The following is a 24014-nucleotide window of genomic DNA, read 5'->3' as shown; positions in this document are numbered from 1 at the left end:
GCTGGTGCTGCTCGTCCTCCCACTCTGCCCCTCGGCTTTCTGGGGACAAAGCGAGGTGCTGTGGCTGGGCGTCCGCTGGGGGCAGGCGGCTGAGGACAGGGGCATACAAAGAGAGACAGAGGCCAGGGATGGACCCCGAGCCCTGGGAGACATCGACAGCCTGATGTCTGAGCGCAGCCTGATCCTTTCCCGTTACTTTTTTGAAGTACTGTAATAGCTCGACTGAAGCAGACTTCAGCTTAGAGCAGAGAGCAGGAATGCCAATTTTCACAGAAAGACTCCATTTTCTAACACAGTTTGTTTCCTTGCATGAATCATCCTATTATCCAGCAAGAAATGAAATTAGATCTTCCAGCTCTCAACTGAAGTTAATAATTAATGTTACTGTAAGAGTTTCCAGTCTTCCCTGGTGAAGAAACTCTTTCAAACACATTAACATTTCAATGAGCACTCCTGTCAGTCAACCCAGCAGCTCATTCCTTTGGCCTCTCTTCTCCATCTTGAAGTTTTTTGTTGCTGTTGTTTTTGTTTTAAATATCAAGTTTTATCCTCCAGCAGTACCCCCGCCTTGTCCTTAAGAGCAAATGCAGCTGTTAGCTCTGCTCCCCAGGCGTTTCTAGGCTTGGGGGATGAATTACTCTCTACAGTCTCTGTCCAGATTAGCAGAAGCCAAGCCAGCACCTACACCAAGCTGATGGATCCACTGAAGGGATCCACTCTAACCGTAGAAGTCTAATGAATGCTCAGGCTTTTGTATCCTGATTTTATTCTTCCAAGATGTTTACACCGCATTTGAGAGGAGCAGCAAGCTGAAATCTCCACATACAGATCCCTTCAGGGGACCCTTCAGAGGAGGTTCAGGTTGGAAACGAGGAGACGTTTCTTCTCAGAAAGAGCGGCCAGGCATGGGAACAGGTTGCCCAGGGAGGTGGTGGAGTCACCGGCCCTGGGGGTGTTCAAGGAAAGGTTGAACGTGGTGCTTGGGGACATGGCTTAGTGGGTGATGGTGGTGGTAGGGGAATGGTTGGACCAGATGATTTTGGAGGTCTCTTCCAACCTCAAGGATTCTCTGAGATGCCATTCCCGTTGAGCACGCAGGTGTGGCTGAAAGCGGGGAGCTGTGCACCACCGGCTCCTCGGTGACTGGGGCCATGGGCGAAGCTCACTCTGCACAACTTCGACCATCTGCTTTGTCATCTTCACTGCAGCGCGCGTGCTCCTTCTGAGACTGCTTTAACCACCAGCTTTCTCCTCAGGCCATTATAAAAATGCATTTCTTGGCACCCAGAGCCTAGGAGGATGGGGAAAGGAGGGTGCCTCCAAAAGAGCATCTCATCTGGCAGCGAGAGCCAGCCGAGGTCCAAATCGCAGGAAGGGTCTGCTGCCAACTGACGAATTGCTCACTTCTTTAGCTCCTTTGCTGCTACGACCTGTACCTACGAAGGCAGATGTAACTGCACGCTTAGTCATGACTAAAAAAATTCACCCCTCTGAAGATCAGAACAAAGCTCTCCACAGCCTCTGCAAAGACTGTACAGCGCACCGGTTCACTCAGGATTGCACCTTCTCCCCAGAAGACTTATTCTGACTGAAGATCTACAACGATCAGATTTGGAGTGATGTCCACTCCACACGTGGAGGCACTGTCCACTCACCCACCAGATCGAGTGTTGTATCCAGGAAGCAGGGAACGGAAGAGAGAATTTGGGAACGTGCTGTGCAATGAACCGTGCCGTGCACGATCCACCCTGCTCATCCCACAGGAGATGCTGTTCTCCTGGTAGCTCTTCCACCTCTCCCACTCCTCTCCTACTCACTTGGAAAAACAGCAGCCCTCTGACAAGGATTTTTTAACTTTTGGTGATGGCAAAGGATATTTGCAATTCAAAGATATACTCTAGGGCTAGAAAGCTCTCAGTTAAAGACTATGCCATCTCCTAGAAGACGAGAAAACTGTGCGGTTATCAGCGCAGGTGTAATGGGCTGGGCTTGGGAAGCTGGCAGCGAGCGGCCCCAGGCTCTCGGACGGGAAGGACAGCAAAGCTCTCCAAGGGAGCTTCCCCAGGATGCCCCCGGCATGCCTTGTGAGCAGCTGGAGGCGTGGACCAGAATTAAGATAACGTGCAAAACCCGCTGTAGTCAAAAACTGTATTAGCACAAACATGACCAATGCAGGAGAATAAATTTAAGTAATTTAGCTGGACAAGTTATTTCCTATGCATACGTGAATTTAAGCTACCTTACAGAAAGAAAAGCAGTTACCACCTTTCTAACTGAAAGGACATAGGATCACTGCTGAAAAACGCCAAAGGTACCCCTGAATTAATGCGCACAGTCGCAATCAGTTTTGGTAACACTAGCACTAGGAAACCCATGGGCTTTCGTAAAAAATACAGGATTTCTGCTTGGTAGCAGAATGCCTGTAAAACACTTAACCAGTTTACTTTATTATTACTATTATTAAGATTAATTTATCCAACGGCTGAGCTGTGTCAGCAGGTGTCTGTCTGTAGGACAGCTAGTGTGGGTTAGCGGCGTTTCGATCCACGCCGTCCTTTCGGCGTGCAGACAGGTGAACACGCACCCAGTCCCGAGGCAGCGGGACGCGCTGGGAGCTGCGTTTGTACCAGAAACGCCGTTAACTGGCAAGGCAGGTTGTTTCTTCCTTTTAATGAAATATGATTTTTTTTCCTTTGATACAGCGATTTTTAGTTTTCCATAAATAATTTCTGCACACGTGTTGAGGGTGGAAGGTTTGGTGAGGGGTTTTCTTTTATTTTTAACTGTATTACTTGCTGATAGGGAACTCCGCAAGAGTTTGTGAAATCCTATAAATAAATGGATTGTTGCTGGACAAAGCTCAGAGGTTAGCTCAGTCACTTGTTCCTAAAATGGTACTTGACACTGACTAGACTAAGAAACACATTAAAATATTCAACACTCATTATCCCAAACAAAGGGTGGACTTTGTGTTCTGCCAGGCATTCTGGATGCAGAGCGTAGCTCAACGCACCAAACAAAAGCCACATTGAAATCAATGTATTGCAGGAGATGTGTAATAAGGTCAGTCATTCATCGCATCAGGGCAGGACCCAGTCCCAGAGAAACACAGATGCATGTTCTTGGATGAAACAGAAAAAGGAGGGAGCAGAGGGCACAGCAATTCAAAATTTCTTAGCCAAGTTACAAAGCCCATGAACAGCTTCCATCCCGTTTTCTGTGGCGTTAGCAATGCGATACAGAGAGGTGACAAGCAGGTAGAAGCAGTAATCCCTTCACCACAGCCAGACCAAGTTCCAAAATTAAGCAATTGGTATAAACTATTCAAGATTCAGACTTTTATATTTGTTTCATCAACCATACCTAACTCAGCTGCTGGTAATTACAAATATAAGCCATTTGCATAGCTATTAACATCTTAGTTCATCATCTTAGACCTCAAAGTTTCAGATTAATTTTGAGTCTAGTCCCGAAGCATTACCACAGAACGGTTTGGGATGGAAGGGACCTTAAAGCCCACCTGATTCATGGGCAGGGACACCTCCCACCGGACCAGGCTGCCCAAAGCCCCTTCTCACCTGGTCTTAAATACTCCCGGGATAGACAACATCTTTCCCTACAACAGTAGAAACACAGGTGTGTACGGACATGGACGAGACCCCCGAGCCTCCCCTCCGGCAGGCTGACGGCTCCAGGCCCCCCAAGCCCCACGCTGGGCTCCCTCCCCGTCTCCTGTACCGGGGTGCCCAGAAGTGGGCCCAGCTTCCAGGTGCCGCCTCCCGATGGATCGCCTCCCCTGGCCTGCCGGCTGATTTTTGTCTTATCTTTTCCTCCAAGACAACAAATTAATTTTATAGTGAACTACATACAATGGTGAAGGATACTCAGGACAGTACAAATTAAGAGAAGCAGCCTGAAGGACACCAAGACAGTTTCCTTCAGACAGGTTAAATAAAGTTACATCCCCTTGCAAAAGTAACAAGATCTACAAAAAAAATCATTTTTGCTTCAGGTTTTTGTTTGCTTTTGTAATTACCGTGGCTGCACCAAGCAAAGGGAGGAAACTAGCTAGGAACTGCTGCAGAGACACCAAAATCCAACCGCACAGAGACTTGTCTCCTTTAACAGGCTTCTGCTTCAAGTTGTGTTGAGTTTTAAAACAATATATAGGCTTGGACATGTTACGCAACGTTATTGGCCAACACGCCATTTTATATTGCGGTTGCTCATACTAAATATAGGAAAACCTGCCCACAAGACTAGGTAACAGCTTCAGAAAATGCAACTGCTGGTAAGGAACTTACAACACCAGGAGAAGCGTCAGGAGAAGAAGAGTCAAGTGGAGCTGCCAAGCCCCAGCAGTGCCAGGAGGGGAACGAAGCAAGACAACTCCTTTAGCTTTCTCTCCGCGCTGCCGCACTTGCTCAAAGCTAACTAAAAGCAGCTTGAAGTGGTTGCTCAAAGGAACCCCAAAACCCAGGAACGTGCAAGTTACCCACAAAAATACCACACATCACCCTAGATCAGAGCCAGAGCCATCAATAAAGTAAAGGAGTACGGCTCAAATACAGTCAGAGGTGCCATCACGAAACACTACAAGGAACTAAAAGAATTTCTTTAAAAAGTGTTCAGACAGTGGCTGGTGTGCAATACCAGGGTAAACCATTTTGTTTGTTAAGACCGCAGACAGACCATTAAATCACCAAAACACAAAATAAAAACGAGGGTTGCCGTGCTGAGATCAATTTATCAAGCAGAAAGCTTGGTGCAAAAAGGGAAAAGCCTCCCAGAATTGCTATACAATCCCGGCAGGTTCCCTGTTTCCCACCAGATACAGCCTGGACAACAAAAACTCCAAAGCGAAAGCATTCTTGCAGGGGCAAACAGAGCATTTAGTGGGGAGGACCGAGAGCTGCACGGCCACACCACGGTCTGCCCCCGGAGCTGCCCGGGCTCTGCTTTCTTCCCAAGCTCTGCAGGGAGCTCCAGTGAGAGCACCGGTGCTCACTTGAAAACCCTCTCCCTCTGCGTGCAAGTTATCCAATAAATATCAGGTACAACTCAAAAGCCATGACCAAGAAAATTCAGTTAAGTACCTGAACTCTCTCAAATTCTTGGCTTGTGCACAAAACCCACAAAGCATCACGCAGAAATTCAGCTGATGCTGTCCTTCTGCAGGCCAAGACCGACAGAAGTACTCCTCTGCCAACAAGGATGAGCTGCAGAGAGCACCAACATTTCACACAACCACAGAGCCGGCTGGGTCGGAAGGGAGCTCACGGCTCCACGCACTCTCACTGCTGTCCTTACACCTGATCTATCACCCGCACAGCCACAGAGCGAGCCCGGTCAGCAGGCAGATTTCACAGACAAGCCCAATAGAAGAGATTAATTTTATGTCAGTTCAATTCACTGAGCTGACTGGGGTTTGCATGGTCACTACACTCGATGGAAGGGAAGGGGTCGGGCCAGATCAGATCAATCAACTGCAATCTGAAAAGACGCCGCTGTAACGTTATACTTCTGCTTCTCACTACAAAGCTGTAGTGCACATTCTTACTGGACATGGAAGAAGAAGAAATTTGTTTTAAAGGTTTGTTGAACACAAACTGACACGTGTTTTGTAAATAGGCAAGCTTCACCTATCCAAAAATCTACAGTTTTTACCCCACTGTTGCATCATGGAAGTGGGGAGGAGGTTGCAGCTACAACAGAGCCACGCTCCCCAGCGGTGGTTTGCAGGTGCACAGCGGTAATTCCTACCCCGAGGTACCAGCCTGGTGCCCACGACTGCCTGATCTCTGCTGGATCTGGATTTGCTTTCCAACACATGCTGCAGAGAACAGGAACAGCCCCGGCCCTGGGCAGGGAACGGCTGGTTGCACGGCACGGGTCATGGCCAGCTTCATCGAGGAGGCTCAGCTACAAGAAGGAGCCCAAAAGTCACTGGCCTAGAGAGGCAGACTGCCAAACAGCAGCTCTTTGAAGCAGGGAGCATTCAGAGATATTTATTCTCTAGTTCTAATCATTTTCATAGCCAAAAAAAAAGAGTGGCTTCTTGATAGCTAGTCAAGCTGCTGAGCTCAGGGTGACGCTGCAGGGCAGGACAGAACCCGCAGGCTGGAGGGAACAGTGCTGGAGAGGAAACGTACAGGTTCCTCCCCCAGAGCAAGGAACCAACACGGGATGGGACGGTGACTAACACAGAGAAGGCACGGCGCAACAGGCAGGCTGCCAAAGATGCAAGGTAGTAAATAAGAGTGAGAAATTAACATTAGTCACTAAGTCTGCAACCTTTTGCAACAACCTTGTCTTGTTTCATTTTAATTATCTCTAATGAAGACGCATGGCAGCTTTTTAGCCAGCCCAGTAATTTTCCAACTAGATCAAGCTCTATTCCAGCAGTAGCATGGCCAAAAGAACTCTCACTGAATTGTAAATCAGCTGAAATACATGGGAGAATCTCACAGGTAGTCTTTCCCATGTCATTGCTTGAATGCAAAAGGGTGCGTGCTTTTTGTTTTTCCCAGAACCACAGAATGGCTCGGGCTGGGAAGGACCCTACAGACCGCCCCGTTCCGACCCCTGCCGTGGGCAGGGGCACCTCCCACCAGCCCGGGTTGCTCAGAGCCCCACACAGCCCCTCCAGGGATGGGGCACCCACAGCTTCCCTGGGCAGCCTGTTCAGTGCCTCACCACCCTCTGAGTGATGAATTTCCTTCTAACATCTACGCTAAATCTGCCCTCTTTCAGTTTAAATCTGTTTTACTGGCATGCAAAGCCCACTACTTCACTAGCTACTATTACCAGACGAGAACACCTGAATGAGTATTTTCAGCTGATGGATGCAGAAATATCTCCTCACAAGATTTTTAGCTCTCAGAAACAGTGCCATGTCCATCCTATTCTTTCCTCGTGAAGCCTTCCCCAAAACCTCCAAGTGAAGACAGAAAACTGAAAAACAAACAAAACCCCACAATGTACCCTATCCTGTGCTTCCATGTACTTCCTGCTTGTAATGCACCTTTCAGCTATTCAAAACATTTATGAAATATTAGGGGAAGGAAGGGGGAGACCTCTCAATGAAAAAAAGCTTTTCTAAGGCGATCACATACCGCAGCTCTTTTCCTGCACCCACTTACCAATGACCACATCTTTCCTGGAAAATTCTTCGTTTTTCTAAAACGGTAATCTCTTTAGCGTCAATAGAACGGTAAGCATGTTCCAGCCTTTAAGCTACGTAAGACTGGAGGCTAACGCGACATTAATAGCCAGTTTAACAGCGGAGAGGGGCTTAAACCTCTTCTGAAAAGGATGATGAATACTGCCTTTGTCTAAGACAGAAAGAGCAGAGGCTGCAACCAGAGATCAGACATGAAAACCAGAAGTCAAGAACTGACCTCATGTGCATGCACCAAACCTTAACAGTAAAGGCCGGATAAGACTCTTCAAGTCTTCCATCATAACTCAGCATTTAATAACTAGATGTTCTTTGTTTATCTTAAATATATAATTGTCATTTATTCTTTTGCTTTACAGAAACCTTTACTTCCCCCTACAGTCATTTTTTAGCTCATTATTTCTTAGTTAAGAATCTTGGCGGACTCACACTGATTTATTGCCCTTGTATATCAATGCAATAGTACCAAGCGATAAAACCCTCAATACCCATGATCTAGCAAGAAGTCTAAACAAACGGGCATTATATTAGCACCCGTGGCTCCTACATGGATATCGCTACAATCAGAAAAAATTTATAAGAGAGACCTTGATATTTTCAGCCAAACCCCAGCTCTAAACCAGGCAGCATCAACACAGGTTGCTTAGGGCCGTCTCCAGCCCAGCTTTGCCCATCTCCTGTGCTGAAGGCTCTGCAGCCCCTCCAAGCCTCTCTCCAGTCCCTAACCACCTGGTGGCGTGGGAAGCCTGTCCTATTTAGCTGGAATTTCTCTTGCTGCTCTCTTGCTCTGCTGACAGCTGGCTGCAGGGTGGGCAGCAGTCACACCCCCTCGGCCTTCTCCTCCCCAGGCTGAGCAAGCCCACCGGGGCAGCCCCTCCTGCATGCCCTGCGCGCCTTCCCCCAGCCTTCTTGATGATCTCCATGGGACTTGCTCGGCCTTGTCAGTATCCGCCCTGAGCATAGGGGGCTCGAACGGGACACAGATGGGATCCCAGAAGCGCTGCCCGGAGAGGAATCACCGCTTCCCCTGCGATGCTCTTGCTGAAGCGCTCCAGCCTGCCTGTCACCAGAGCACGCATATCAGCAGGACTCACCGTCACCGAACTGCAGCCACAAACCATTCATCTGAGACATTAAGAAAAACGTATCTAACATCCAGCACAGAGCAACGCAACTAAAGGTGTGAGAAGATTAGAGAGGAGAAATTTCATCTCCAAAGCCAGAACTTCACCCAAAAACATCTGCCAAAACAAACACACGCACATACCAGGGTGTCAACACAGTATCTCACAGGGCTTGGTGAGAAAGGGAGTGAGAGGGCACAGTTAAGGTGAGAGATCATTAATCATCAGGTGTAAAGCACTGTTTTCATTTGCACAGTTCCTTGCTGCATCACAGCAACTTCTGCTTCCCACAAAACGGAGAGGAGTCAGCCGTTTCTGCAGCCTCCAAGCAAATTCTAGTCCTAGAAGAAGCGAGGAACACGGCATGCTGAGCTGATCCCAGGAACGTGAATGATTTAACAGGCAGCTGCCAGAAAACAAGGACGAGATCATGACATCCAGCAAGAAAAAAACAGAAAGCATCTCAAAAAAAACCCCAGCTGTTGCTAGGCGAGCACATGACTTATGTGAATGTCAAAGCAAGAAAAATTCAGGAAGTCCAGATAAGAACTGGAGAAGGCTTTTCCCACAAAAAGGCCCCGGATTTTCAGAGATAGCCGAACAAAAAGTTCACAATAAAATCACTCCTTCCCCAAACAATCCGTCCTTACCACTGAAGATAATCGCACTTCTGTCTCAGGAAGGCTCCCACGAGGGGAACACCAGGGCTCGCCAGCTCGGCTCTCAGGTGCAGCCCCGAGAGGAGGGAGGGCCCGATCCTCAGGAGGCAGCCCCCAGTGGTGGTTCCAGGCCCCGTCCAATTCCTCAACAGCCCAGGGGAATTAAGTTAACAGAGGGCACCCTGGAAAGCAAAACTAACCCCAGGACACACCTGGAGAACGTCTGACCCTCAGCGGGAGTTACCTCAGGCCAGACATCCAGCGCGGGTGCGACGCCGGGGCCAGGCCGCGGGGCCAGCGGTGCGACGGCCCCGGCCAGCCTGGACTCACCCTCCAGCCCCAGCAGTGTCTCAGCTCTTCGATAAACATCAGGATGCTGAGCGTTAAACGCTGAAACCAGCCGGTGCTAAGATTCGGGTTTCCACAGCAACGCCAACAGTGACACAGAGGGCCTTTGTAACACACTCCTGCGTTATCGAACGCTATCAGCACATGTATTTTAGCTTAGAGATGCACAAGTTTGAGGGAGGACCCTGATTTCATTTTCCAAATGCTGTAATTTTGGTCTTTGAAGTACACATTGTAAAATACCTAAAAATAAAAGTGGTCACAATGTGTAGTGACACCCATTGCAGACTGCAGCTCGCAGACTCCCCTTCGCATTAGGTTTCCTGCATGGGCTAGCGGCTCAGCCTCTTGTGCAAGTTTTAGGCATCCAAAACAAAACCTTTGTCACTTGTAGGGTACAGACAAGCGAGAACACGCAGCACCCAGCCGTTGAGTCACTTCGCGGGTAGCTGCGAGGCGGGGAACATGCTCACACCGGTTATGTATGCCGAATTACGTCTAATAATCCCTCACTAGAATTAAATGCGGCAAAATGAACACAGCTACAAGCGGTTCAGAACCGAACAGGCCAGGCTTAAAAAAAAAAATCAGACTACATGGCAGGAACACAGCAGATTAAAGGCAAATTTACACGGTCAGCAGGATGAGAGAAAAATACATGTTTTTGCTAAATCAATTTAAATAAGTGTAGAGGCATTTCCTTTCTCAATAGGAATGTTAATCAATCAAAATGCAATGATTTGAAATCACGACCGAAAGCCTTAAAAAGACGAACCGTTCCAACACACATTCTGGACATGCTCTTCCACATGTAGTCAAAGGAGATGGGAAGCACTCCACAAAACATGAAAAAATATTAACTACAAATTTTGCTTTTAATTCTGAGGATTTTGAGGCTGCTCATTAACAGTTAGTTAAGAAAGACCCACGGCTTTGACAGCTTCCAAGAGGGGCTCTCCCAGGATCTCGCATTAAGAGTACGCACGCACAGGGTGACAAATGGCTTCCTAGGTAATTAACACCCGGTTAGTAACTGCTTATCTACGACCTGCTCAAACCTCGTCTTTCAAGCCGCAACAGAAACTAGTAAGACAAATCAAAACTTTACAGCTCCACTTCACGTGCCATCTGGTACTACTGCAGGGTGCGCGCACACCCCCCAGAAAACAGGGCTCGAACGGGGTGCCCCCCAGGACAAGCAGCCGCTGGGTGGTACTCGCTGCACCCACTTCTCCCCCTTCTCCACATCCAAGAGAGGCAGAGCCAACACCCTTGTGGCTGCAGCCTAGCCTTACGCTGAATTAGGCATCGATGAAGTCACATCCTCAAATCAGGGGAGAAAAATGTATGAGTTTCTTCAACATGCTAATTAGATCACAGGACAAGAAGGTACCTCCGAGATAAAAGGAGGAATAGGGCAGCACTATCAGGATAATGCCCTTTGTAAAAGGTTTGGTTACTCAATACAAGGCTGGCTCCTAATCTGTGGAATAAATGAAGTGAGGCACACAACAGGCTTCCAAAATACAGTAAACTCTAAAAAGGGGAAAATTGTACTCTGAGGAACTGGGGGCCTGCTACTTCAGCAGCTCTGGAGACTTCAGTTACCAAATAATTTGGCCTGGATGTCTCCAGTCAAAGCTCCTGGTCAAAGCAGGGTCAACACTGATTTCAGACCAGCTGTCCTGGGACTTTGTCCTGCTGGATCTAGAAAAGCTCCAGAGATCTTCCAGCCTCTCTGCTCCAGTGCTGAACTGTACCACGGACGGAGGAACAGATGCACAAAGACGTAAGTGGCAGGTAAAATACAGAACGTTTCTTTGGCAAGGTGAAAAAAATGCTGCACGAAGTGTGTGCTGCAGCTCTTACTCATCAGTGAGGCTACAATGACACAGCACAGAAAAGCCTACTTTTAGCTAACAGCAGGTTACGGGCAGGACCAGAAGGAAGCTCGTTAATGAGAGAAACACCTGCGGTATTCTCAGCCTGCTAATGCCCTAATAATAACCGGGTTTGTTTCATACCAAGCCTCTTACCAACCATTACTGTTAGAAGAGGATTAGTATCACAACTGTGGGCAAAAGCCTGTACAAGACCTAGCAAAGGAAACGACAATACATTAGATGAAAGTCCTCCTGCTGCATGAGACCGGGGGTTCAGAGGTAGGGAAGGATTACTAATGGAGAACACGGGAAACAAGACGCTTGCTGCTTTCTGGGGTTATCTCGTAAGCCTCTGCTCAGGGACTACAGGTGAATCACCACTACGGATACCATCAGGACACAGGTGTGTCACAATGTGTTCAGACCAACCTACCCTGCAAGGCAGAACGAAACCGCAAAGCTCCTTCACATAAGAAACAGAAACAAGAAGTGCCTCCTCGGGCCAAAGCTGCAGGAGCAGGGATTATTCACCCATCCTGGCTGAACTTCCACGTGAACTTTCAGCATCGCGTCTGTTATTTCCTACTTGACTTCAAGAAGTTAACTTTTTTCTAGAGACACTGGAAAGAAAAGGCATCCGTCCTTTCCATGCCTCCCACCACTCCCATCACCACAAACATCGTAACAGGCAAACTCAAGAAACCCTTATTTTCTCCACTTGTTTGCTAAGTGGAGAAAAACTTTGCTAAGTGGCTTGTCCACTAACACTTCCAGAAGGCACCAGATGAGACGTCTTTAAACAAACGTACCGCAGACTTCACAGCCGTGATTCTAGCCAAAGCCCTGGACTCATGAGACCCAGAGAGCCAACTTGGCACCTCTCAGCCACCAAACCGCAGATGTCTCGCCCTCCCCTACCTCTTCACACACACCCGCCACCCCAACCCCACCACATACCTCTCTCGCCGTCTCTGGCAGCCACTGCAGGTCACCAGCCCAGCAGAGAGGTGGGGAGCTGACTGCAAATTAGCAATTTGTATTGGATCATGGAAGGGCCTGAGGCAAAAACAAGAAAGCAGGGCCTCCCTCTCAGCAGTGGAAATCCAGTAGGTTCCTATCAGCTGCTCCATACACCACTGCCTAACACCCCCAGCCAACTCCAACTGCTAAACGAAGGTGGTGCAAAGCACTCAGCCACCGGCAACGCTCAGTGACCCACAAGTGGCAGGAAGACTAACATCAGCTGAGCCCCCACGCCAGCTCCCCCAGCAGCAGGAACACAGAGCTGATGGGGGAGTCACGGCATGCAGCTCAGTGCTTTGCACTGACCCAACAAGTCCAGGCTTCAGTTCATTTTTAATAAACTGAGCTAAAAAACTGCATCCATTCGGGAGCTGTTGAACTGACCCTGATGTAAGGAGCGCAATCAATTTAAATGTCTTGTTCAAACTGCATGCAGCAACAGGTTAGAAGTCCCCAGAAGGTAACAGTCAAACTGGAGCAGATGAGCTGGCCTTCCCCAAAGCAGATACATCCTGGGCATAGCAAAGTTCAAGCTGGTGCCCTGGAGAAGCACAGAGACCCACAGCAAGACCCAGCTTCTCACACCACCGTCACCTTTCTCCTTCTCCTGCTGGCCACCGCTGCCCTGCATCTTCCCTTCTGGCAGACCTGGTGCTCACCTAACTACAGACTAAACTGGTCTATTGCACTCCTGCATTTTCCCCAGACCAATTTGTTGATTAAGAAAAGGAAGAACCAGATCAGAACCTCTTCAGCTGGAAGCCAGCTTCATTTCCAGGTACCTGGGCTTGTCCATCACGGGTGCCCTCAGCCTGGCCTCTTCCTTCCCATGGCAAAACCCGACGCTTCCCTTCCATGCTAAACCCTGAGGACACTATCTTCTTCCACTCGGCACGCAGCATGTTGGGATCACCTGGTCACCTCCCTGCCACCAAGCAGGAAACCTCCTGGCTTCCAGGGACTTAGGGCTCAAGGACCTTTCAGACACAGGATCTGTGTCTCTGGGTTCAAAACCAAGAAAGCGGGGCCATCCATTTATAGAGGGAAGTCAGCTTTGTTCATCTTCATGCAGCTTTTTTTTTATTGGTCATGAAATTTTGGGGAAAAAGATGGCAATTGTTCAAATAGACAAAAAGTTTGAGTGAAGTGTCTCTACTTCTGTTTAACAGAAGAAGCGATGCTAAATTTCCCATAGACACACCAAAACCAGGAAAGAAATACAGCCTGGCTAGTGTTCAGCAGAAAAGAATAGGGAGAATGGGAAGAAATGTCCCCATTCTGATTTCTTAATGATGAGAAAGTTAAACATTTTTATTCCGAAAGCTGACAACAGAGGAACCAGATAAATAGAGAAGGAGAACTGCAGGCAGAGCACAGAAACAAATCCTTTGGCTCTCCTCCCCTGAACGTACCCCAGAAACCTTCCTCCCTGCTGTTTATCTTCCGGATCACCTCATCACTGGAAGGCAAAATGCTGCTTCTCCCTCTGAAAAGCTTCACCACCACCGCAGTCCTCCCCCCACAGGGGTAGGGGAACAGAACAGAGCAGCGCCTCTTGAACTGCGATGACCGCCTTACGTGCGCACGGGCACCAAAGCCTCCGAGGCAGCGCTCCCAGGGTCTCAGGCCTGGTGTCCCTGGGCAGAGGCCAGACCCTGCGCTGTCCCCAGCCAAGGCAGTTACCGCAGGCGTACGCAGTACAATAGGCCGCACAAAGATGCTTAGAAAGAGTAAGACTTCAAACTATTTTCAATTAAACCCAAACACATTAAAGCACAAATTATATTACTGCACTTCCAGTCTCAAGACAGGATTATTCAAAACTGGAAACCACCAAAGGAGAGATGACAGCGTGGTTGTGCTCCATTCTGCACAGTTCTGTTACTCTGCAGTGGGTAAACAGTATTAGAAAAAGAAAACCTATCCTGAGTTGGCATGACACCAATACAACAACCCTAAGCCAAGCAGTTAGGCACAAAAATAAGGTACTATAGCATAATAGCTAAGCACAACTCATTCGTGGAGTTATTCCTGCCAGCGTTCTCAGAATTGTAGATATTTCTTCTGATTATGCAAGGTTGTTAATTCCTGGAAATCAGGATTCTGACAAATATCTACATCCTGCCAGCGCACAGGAATTTAAGTTAAAGGAAAGGAGGGAGGAAAAAAAAAAAGCACAATTACAAATATACAGTTTGTTGCCCAGTCAAGACATCATCTGGAAGACGCAGAGAGATTTTTAAAATACATTCAAAGAATCAAGTTTGTGGATTGTTTTTTAAACTATTTTAACTGCAGTTGGATTTAAGACCTGTGCAATTTAACCACATCTCTTATTTTATAATGAATTACTAGAAAAATCACTGATCTTTTGTGCAAAAACGATCTCTTTCATAAGGTGTTCTTCCTTCTTTTTGGGAGGGAAAAAGACAGGGGAGTGGGAGAAGAGAGCGCTCCAGCATTTGGAGCTCAGCAGTTATTTTCAAGAACCCCATGCTGGAAAAAGTTGGCATGACAGCGGGTTAAGTACTTCTGAAAGCTGCAGATCTAAACCCAGCTGAAGGTAAAACCCCGTGCAGATTTTAATAATGAAATGGCAGCAGCTCAAATGCTGAGCCGAGCACACCAGCAGCAGAACTGCATTCCTTTCTCCTGGTGCGCACGGCGAAGTCATTCAGCCTGCCATTCACACGCTTACCGAGCTCAACTGAAAATCAGAGCGTGCACAAGATTACTCTTAATTTCTTTTAAAAAGGGATGGAGCTGCCTAGTACCATTTCTTTTACTGCTAAGTAAAACCCCTCTTATTCAACACAATTAAAATGAGCGTTTTAAGGGGAAGTAGCAAAGAATGTGAAAGATGAAGGCATTCAGGAAAGTTAGTGAGATTTTCTCTGCTCACTGACACCAGCATTTACAAAACTGACTAAATCAAGACACTGCTGCACTGATATTGCAGCTGACTTTTTATTGACCTAAGCTGTTAGCAATAATCCAACCCTCACTGTTACTAAAAGGCCTAGAGATTTCCAGCTTCCAGAAAAGCCCCAGTTCATACGCCACAGAGTTTAATTAAGCAAGAGGTCTTGGCCCCATATAATCTCCTAGGACTAAAAAAGGCTGTTGGTTCAGGCTGACTCAGCCGAAATCATATTTAACCCTGCTAGTTAGCTACCGAAGAGGCTGCACCTACCGTAGCTCTTGCAGCACTAGTGCACAGCTGCTTCATGTAGCCCCCATGGCAGACACCTCATTTGGCTTCGCGCAGCATTACCCGCACATGCAAATGAATAAAGATAACAGCACCAAGTCCCACAGTCTCTGACACGGCCTCTGGGATCACACAGCACCTGTGGAGACAGTCTGCCTTGTCCAAACACAAGCTGTGTTTGGCTTAGAAAGGGTAAGTGTTACAGCCATTGAACCTCCCATCATCTGAAGATGCAACCGCAACCCAGAGGCTGCAGCGGTGCGCTCTTTCAGCCCGTAACATCCTAAAATATTCAGTTTCGTCCCTACTGACAGCTAAGTTCACTTGGCACTCACATTACGCCTGGTTGTGTTTTCAAAACGGAAAGGAATCCTGTTAGATATTCACCAGACAGCTCCCAGAACAGCTGTGCCTGTACGACTGAGCCGACTGCTGCAGCAGAAAGGCCTCCCGCTGTCCGGCGAGCGCCTCCACAGCTGCGGGGCTCCCAGCCCCTACTCGCTCCCCAGGAAAATGGCAGAAGCCTACGGCAACACCGGGTTTACATTTAGCACTACACAGTGCCCTCCAACGGCCGGCCCCCATCGCCAGGCTGCGAAACAAGGGCACCCGGGAGCTTCTCGGCCCTCCCTGCCACCAGGGCTCAGGAGCGCGGCCCGGCCGCCCGCAGGACGCCGGCACGGTGCGGTGCGGTGCGGTGAGGTGCCGTGAGGTGCTGTGCTGTGAGGTGCGGTGCGGTGCGGTGAGGTGCGGTGCGGTGAGGTGCCGTGCCGTGAGGTGCCGTGAGGTGCGGTGAGGTGCCATGAGGTGCCGTGAGGTGCGGTGCGGTGCCGTGAGGTGGCCTGACCGCGCGTGCTAAGGTTGCTCCGCACCCCCAGACCCTCCTCTGAGCACAAACCACCTTGAACATCTGTACATTAATCTTACGTTATTAAAGCTAGGAACGTACTTAGCATCAGTAATAATGGCCAAAATATGCTGAAAACTCCTTAAAAGCAAGCTTAAAATGCAAGCTTTTATAAAAATCCCAAATCTATCGACCTACCAAGGAGAACCACAACCTATTAATTTTGTTGTTATGCCACTGCGAGTACACATGCGAGGCCTTTCAATTATGAAATGCTACCTCATCTGGACTTTTTAATCATCGTTTGAAGTTTTACATGCTATCTCTGGGAAGCCAATGCACTTAGAATCTATAAAACCAATTCAGGAGTTTTTTCCATTTACAAAGTCAATAAAAAAAAAAAGTAACATTCTGAATCGCTTATTGCCTAGATGCTGCGCCTCTGCTGCGACCAAAAGAGGTCCTTCCTCACTCCGATGAAAAAGTTATGCTTTTATATAAGCAGAATATTCAGAGCAGAAACAACAGGCCTCTATTTTTAAGAGGTCTGCGTTCCCAGACGGAACAGCTCAGTTGGAAGGGAGCTGCGCAGATCACCCAGTCCGGCTGCCCGAGCCCTTCAGGGCTAACCCAACACTACAGCGACTTAGTGAGGGCGCTGCCCGATTGCCTCAAACACTGACAGCCTCGGGGCCTCAAGCACCTCGCTGGGAAGCCTGTGCCAGTGTCCGACCCCCTCACGGTAAGGAAATTTTCCTAACGCCCAGCCCGAACCTCCCCTGGCGCAGCTCGGACCATTCCCCTGTGTCCTGCCAGCGGTTCCCAGGGAGCAGAGGCCGGTGCCTGCCTCCGCGCTTCCCTCCTCGGGGTCACCTCTCCAGCCCGGGCAGCCCAGGGGACTTGTGCCTCTCCTCAGGCGTGCATTCCAGCCCCGCTGCCAGCCTTGTTGCCCTCCTCTGGGTGCTTTCCCGGACCTTAACAGCCCTTTCGCACTGTGGAGCCCAGAGGTGCACAGAGAACCCACAGCACCGCTAACTACAAGTGTGCCTCGGGAACTCCCACTGATCCTGCCCCACGGCGGCCATGCTCTGAGCCTGAGCTGGGGGAGCCGGTCGATGCCGCACGGGGCGGGGGAAGCCCCGGTGCTGCTCGCCCACCTCCCAGCTTCGCGCTGGGGTTCGGCAGCCCCGGACGACGCTCCGCTGCCGCCCGCACGCCGCTTCCCCCGGGCCTCAGCAACGCCCGGCGCCATCCGACCTCACCGCGGCCATCCCAGCAGCACTGTGCTGCTGCCCCTGCTGCTGCCCTCCGGCACCGGGCGCCACCCCGCGAGGCGATACAGCTTGAAGCCACTCGGCACGCTCCTGCCCCTCCAGGGGCCCGCTGCTGACAGCCTGAGCTCGAAAAAGCTCCAGCTGCACAACTGCAGCACTGAAGCAGGGTGAGCAGCAGGAGCATCCTCAGACAGTTGTAGCATACATCAGGAAACATTACAATCTTCTAGGACGCGGATGCTTCCCCCAGCAACTCCTCATCGCGCTTATTTCAAAACCGTACGGCTTGCTTAGAGTGCAACATGGAGAAACGCACCACCGAGCTCCGCTATGTCATTGAGTCAAGTGGGGAAAAACACTGAGCCTTTTTTCCTCGGTAATAAATCGTTAATCAGTAACCAGCGCAATAACACCCTCCTTCTGAAGCCTTCCTTCACAGCCTCGTCTCAGGGACGGGGCTGCAACACACGTGGATGAACGTCATTAACAGGACATTCAAGTACGGGGGGAAAGACACCCCCGAGGGAGATCTCTGCAGGGCAACAAACCCACCAGGAACACAAAGACCAGACAAAAGCCAGCTTCCCACGTGCCTCATTGTGAAACACTGCGCACCAAGAGGCTGTTTCTCCATTGTACTGCAGCCATGTTCGTTGCTCACCTCGTGGCCCAAACTGTACTTTACCATGGCATCATTTTGGCAAGTCTTAGTTTTATCCTGTACCCTGATATTGGATAGTACAGAAAAACCTAGACTTTAAAGAAAGTCATCTCATGTAGAGGCTGCGCTTCCTTCACACCTGAAAACTGTTTTTACGCATATGTGCTAAAACAATGCCTCACTGGTTTTAATCTCAACAGAGGGCCAAGGAGGCTCCTGAGATCCTGAAGTTCTTCGGGCTTCATTCCTTGGTGTGCCCAATACAGCACGTGAGAACAAAGACGAGAAGAGATCAAGCAGCAGTGACTATAACCCGACCTACTTCTTATACGGCATATGCAACGACCTCGAGAATCGGGATAATTTTCACACAAGTAAGCTCCTCTTCCACAGCTTCTAACGCGTGACAGAAAACAATCTCTACAGGAAGTTTTTCTTTTCAGTGTATTCAATCAAAAGTCATAGGAGTTGAACTGAACTTGAAAGCAGAGGACTCGTGGAATTGTAGAGAGCAGAGTCCCGTATGGACCTCTTTGCCTTTATCCTGAAATAGATGAAGGCAGGAAGAGGGCAGATGAATACAAACAGCACGCAAACTCTTTAACAAGTGCAACAGTTGCAATGAAGAAATACTGTTTTTTCAAAGTTCTTTTTCTAAGGACACAAGTTTATTCAACAAAATAGGGTACAAGAAGCTGCAAGTTTTTCCTCTGCCCAAGCACTGTGAGAAGCAGGAAGGGAACGCTTGTGACAAACTTCAGGTTACCTTGGGCCACGCTCTATTCGGTGACTCCAGAAACTTCCCTAAGGGACATATTATCTCCTTTCTTCTTTACAGATAAAAGAAAAGGCTAAAACCTGAATTAAGTTCATGGGATTAATCTTGTAATTCCCCAAATCAGCGGCCCTGACGTGTTCAGCGTTTCAGGAACTCCCTTAGCTAGAAGCTGGGGAAAACCGCTGCTGTGAGTTGTGCTGCTGCGAGCCCTGCTCCCCGCCGCTCGGCTCCCGAGGCCGGCACTGAAGACCTGTCATTGCTAGCACCAGGAGCACCCAGCTGACGGCAACTCCACAGACCAGGCGCGTGCGATGCATACACAGCTCAGGTTAAGAGCAGCAGTGCTCTACGCAGAAACAAAAACATTTTCAGCTCCTAAGCAGCATAACTTTCAAATATACTGGTGTTTAAAGACTGCGTGAGGGCACCTAAGCTTCCAGTGGATCATGTGAACACCGCTCCACAGAACCACAGAGGCTGAGGGTGGCAACAGGATCTCTGGGGGGCATCTTGCCCAAACGGCCAGCCCAGCAGGGCCCCGAGCAGGGTGCCCAGCCCCACGTGCAGGCGGCTGCTGGAGACCTTCCCGAGCAGCCCCCAGCCCCTCTCTGGGCAGCCTGGGCCAGGGCCGTGGCACCCACAGAATGAAAAATTTGTAGAAGCAAATCTGATTTACAGGGAATTTTAACCATTAAGTTAATCTAAAATTTGTGCAATTCATATTTCCAGGAATGCAGTTCTAGGAAGACACCATTTAAAGAAAAGTGGAGTCTGTCAGTAGACAAATGCAATGGTCGGCTTGTCATTTGTAATTCACTAAGTCCCTAAACCACTGAGTCTCTAAACACCAAGGAATAAAGAAAAATTAATAGCCTATACGTCTCTAGATGTGATCTGGCCTCCCAAGACTAGCACAGAGACTTTGCTTGTCAAAACCAAAAAGACACGTCGAGTCCAAGCCAACGCTAATGGGAAGTCGTGGTCCTCTGAAGCCAACACACAACGGAACTGTAAACATTCCTGCCTTTCTCAACCGCTCTCCAGATTTACCTTCATGAAGCTTACAGCTGGTTTCCCCAGGGAGATTCCCCTCCCTCGGTGCTTTCCTTTCCCCTCGTGCTTACCGAAGCCCTGACAATGCTTTAGCCAGGTGGGGTGTTCAAGCCAAAGCCGATCGGGCTGCACAGTGCTGCCTCTGTTCTTCTCCGTGCAGTTCCTCACCCTGTCCCTTTTTCCTTTTCTTCCACCTATTTCCATTTGCAGTCTCTTCTCGTATTTTTAGATTACCGCTGCTCTATTCTGTCCAGCACGGTCACGATTCTACAGCAGCACAGAAAATTTATAATCGGTCCACTGTCCCTAAAAATAAGGTGACTTCTACGGTCACCGCTACATTCGTGATGTGGGACCACCGTGGGGCATCGCAGGGAGACCAAAGGCCGCCTTCTGTAAGCCGCTGTTTTCCAGAGGAGGGACAGAAGCCTCCCCCCACCTGGACGGCTGTACCGCAGCACCACGGGCAGGCCAGGCCCCCCGACCCCCCGGGGACACAAGGAGCACGGCAGCGGCGGCTCTCGCCCCTTTCAGATCCCGTCCGCCCGGGAGGCGAGGCCGGGTGGTGAGGCTGCACAGGCTGCACACCTGCACGCAGCGCAGCTCTCCCCTGGTGCATTTCTCCTCAGCGTTCTGCACAAGCACCAGCATATGCCGGGGAAGGAGGCAGGGACAAAAGGCATCAGCGAGCACACGCACAACAAAAGCAGCCGCCAGACTCGAGTGTTCTGTTCTCAGCCACCTATTTGGAACACGGCAGCTTTGCCCACAGGTTTCCATTTTCCTGATGGATAAAACCTGCTAATGCACTCCAAACCATAAATGCATACAACCCCTACAAATTGCTTGGGGATTCTGCATCAGCGCGGCCAGCCCAGCTCTGCTGGCTGCCCCTCCGGCTCACCGAAGCCCCCCAGCAGGCCGGCAGCACATCGCAGGGCACGCCGCGGTGGGTCCCCGTTATCTGGGGGATCGGCGGCACCGACCTGGTGGCTCTGAGAAATGGGGGCCAAGAGGGGGAGGAAACCAGACTGAATTGTTCTGGGGATTCCTGGAGCCATGGCTGTGCTGAAGCAGACTTGTTCTTGCATGAAGGCTTACCGAAACAAACTGGGGAGGAAGGAGATTGTCCTCCAGTTCTGTGCTTGCTGTCTCAAGCACCTGAGCCTCTCGTGATGCCCTCTCTTCTCCCTACCCTCGCACACACACAGAGCGTTTAAATCAGGTTGCTCTCGCAGCTTTATAAACCAACAACAGCCACACTAACCAGCTCCCTCCCCGCACGAAACACCCACTTGAGGCAAAGAGCCTTCCTTCCGATCGGAATTAAACGGTACGATCATCCAGCCTCGGTGCAGCTCGGATGGAATAGGAAATGAAGCGGTCTGGCAGCTCCCGCAGCCGGGATGTTTCCTTCACGCCCAGTCCCTCCCGCAGCACCAAGGACGGGCGGGCAGCCCTTCGGGCCGGCTGACGCCGTGACAGCTCTCGGCGTTCCCTCCCGGAGAAGCGCGAGCTGGGCACCGACCGCGCGCAGCGGGCACCGGCACGGCAGCAGCGGCACGGCTCGGGCCTCGCACCGCCCGCCGGGAACGGAGCCCCCCGCGCACCGCCGGGGAGCCGGGCTGGGGCCCCGGCCCTTTGTTCCGCGCGCACCTGCCGGGGGGCGCCGCCCGGGGGTGCTGCCGGCGGCGGGGCCGAGCCGAGCCGAGCCGAGCCGAGCCGCCCTCCCGGCCGCTCCCGGGGCGCCCTCCCGGACCGACCCTCGACCTTCGCCCGGGGCCCGCGCGGCCGGGCCGGGCCCGCAGGTGGGGCGCGGGGGCGGCCACCCCCGGGGGGCACCGGCACCCCCCCGGCCCCGGCCCCGGCCCCCGCCCCGTCCCCGCGGCCGTGCCCGCACCCACCTCCTCCTCGGACAGCCCGTAGACCGGCTCCACCGCCGCGGTCGCCATGGAGCCGCCGCGGGGGGGGCGCCCCGCTCGGCCGCAGCTCCGCGCAGTCCGCGCCCGGGGGCTCCGCCGCCCCGGCCCAGGTGAGGAGGAGCCGGAGCCGCCGCCGCCCTCCTCCTCCTCCTCCTCCTCTTTCTCCTGCTGCTGCTGCCGCCGCTGCTGCTGCTGCTGCTCGCCCGCGGGCGGCGGAAGGCGGCAGCGGAGCCGAGCGCCGGCGGGAAGGGGCCGGGGGCGGCGCTGGGCGCCGCCGCTCGGGGGCGGCGCTGGGGCCCGCACCGCACCGCACCGCACCGCTACCGCCCGGGCTGGGGCTGGGGCTGGGGGCCGCAGGAAGCCCGCTCCGCGCCGGGCAGCCCCGGCGGCGGCCCTCTGGGGCGGGGAAAGGGCCGCGCGGGCCCAATGGCGGCGGCGGTTGTTGGGGGCGGCCGAGCCCCGCCGGGCCGGGCCGGGCCGATTCGCTGCGGGGCGGGGCGGGGCGGGAGGCCGAGGAGCCGCACAAAGGCGCGGGGGCGGCGCGGCCCGCGCGGGGCTCCCGGCAGCGCCCCCCGCCCGCGCGCCCCCCCCGCCGGGGCCCGGGAGCGGGGAGCGGGCGCCCCCCGGCGGCGGCCGCGGCTGCGGGGCCTGGGGCTGCGGGGCCGGGGCTGCGGGGCCTGGCGGGGCTTCCCTCGCCGCCGGGGGGGTCCCTGGTTCTCGGGGGTCCGGGCTGCGAGGGTGGAGCCGCCGGGCAGGCGGCAGGCGGGGGCTCCCTGCCGGGCGGAGGGGCTGGGGTTGGGGCTGGGGGTGGAGGTGGGACTTGCCCGGGCCCTGAGCTCACGGCTCTCGCTCGCAGCTTTGATTTATTTATTTATTTATTTTTCCCTAATAAATAACAACCGCCACAGGGGCAGCGAGAGAAAAGCAAAAGGCGTCCGCAGGCCCCTCACGCAGCGGCTGTTATTCCCTGTCAGCTTTCCATCGTTCTAGACTGTGTCCTTTAAGAAAGCAAAATACTCTGGGCATTTGCAGCCGGGTTACTTCTGAACAAAATCAAGGCACGCTTCAGCTCTAAATTACTTCCTTATTTGATTTCTGCTCCTTCCTTAATTGTCTGTAGTCCCCTGCCAGCCATGCCCCACCCGTGCTACTCTCACCTTTATTATCCGTCTGCTATCTTTTGGCAAGATGCTAGTACTTAAGTAGAGCCTAATGAGCTACAGTTTACGTGAAAGCTGTTCTCAAACCATTTATGCTTTCACAAGGCAACAACCGATTTCTACGTTTACATCGGAGTACGCAGCGCGGGAATAAAGCTGCGTGGAGCCAGCGGCACGGGGAGAATCTCGAGCCGCCACCCCCGGAGCAGGGCTGCCCTCGACGAGGCCTGTGGCAGCCCCCATCAGCACGGGGCACGGCTGGCCGCAGCCGGCTCTGCTACGCGGCCCGGTGCGGTAACACGAACTAAAACCACCAGCAGCTTGTGTGAATGCGTCAGGGTCCCAGCTGTGCCCGCACAGCAGCCTGGCTTACCTCCCGTAGCTCGTGTCTCCTGTTCAGCAAACTCTAGCGTAGCGCTGGGGATGTCCAGCGGGAGGGACGTGGCAAATAACTGGGGGACAGTAGTCCCTGAAACTGTCCGTCACTCACACAAAGAGACCGTGTTCAGCCTGTAACTGTTTTCCCTTTACAGTGTTCTCAGAGCAAAGGGTAGAATGGCCACTGGCAAGCAAAACCTCTGGAGGAGTGTTCAGCTAACTGCCTCTGTATGTTCAGCCATCATCTCGCACCTGTGTTCTGCTCCAGGGAGCCGGGGGGAAGGGGAAACGGGAGATACTTTTTTTGGAGAGATTCCACAAGCAGTCCGTCAGCCAGAAATTTTCCTCCAGCCTTTACAAAAGCTCTTCCTGGGGAAGGAAGGGTTTGACCTATGCCCAGACAACAGTGCACACGAGCAAAATCGGCAGGCTGTTAAAGTACGGCCTATGAGGTCATTAGCCTTTGTACTCGCACGAATGTCTGCTGCCCATAAACTCCGTCTCAGGCAGCTA

The 24014-nt window shown here is 51.6% G+C and overlaps 1 protein-coding gene across 6 annotated transcripts in view; it reads right to left on the bottom strand.

Annotated features, from left to right (window-relative positions):
- The window catches only part of LOC310888585 (E3 ubiquitin-protein ligase NEDD4-like), a 149777-nt gene extending 127352 nt beyond the window's left edge, over window positions 1-22425 (bottom strand). For 2 of the 6 annotated variants that reach the window (XM_083815428.1, XM_083815410.1), the window contains exon 1: window positions 21946-22425. In XM_083815428.1, the coding sequence (XP_083671554.1) occupies window positions 21946-21993 (48 nt within the window). In that variant the 5' untranslated portion in view covers window positions 21994-22425. The remainder of the gene's footprint in view (window positions 1-21945) is intronic. The other 4 variants (XM_083815408.1, XM_083815411.1, XM_083815409.1 and 1 more) reach the window with 3 other exon arrangements.
- Between the last annotated feature and the right edge of the window lie 1589 nt (window positions 22426-24014).

The sequence above is a fragment of the Anser anser genome (assembly GCF_964211835.1).
Source record: "Anser anser genome assembly, chromosome: W".
Classification (NCBI taxonomy): Eukaryota; Metazoa; Chordata; class Aves; order Anseriformes; family Anatidae; genus Anser; species Anser anser.
Note: the sequence above shows the minus strand (reverse complement) of the source record. Positions and strands in the feature narration are given on the sequence as shown.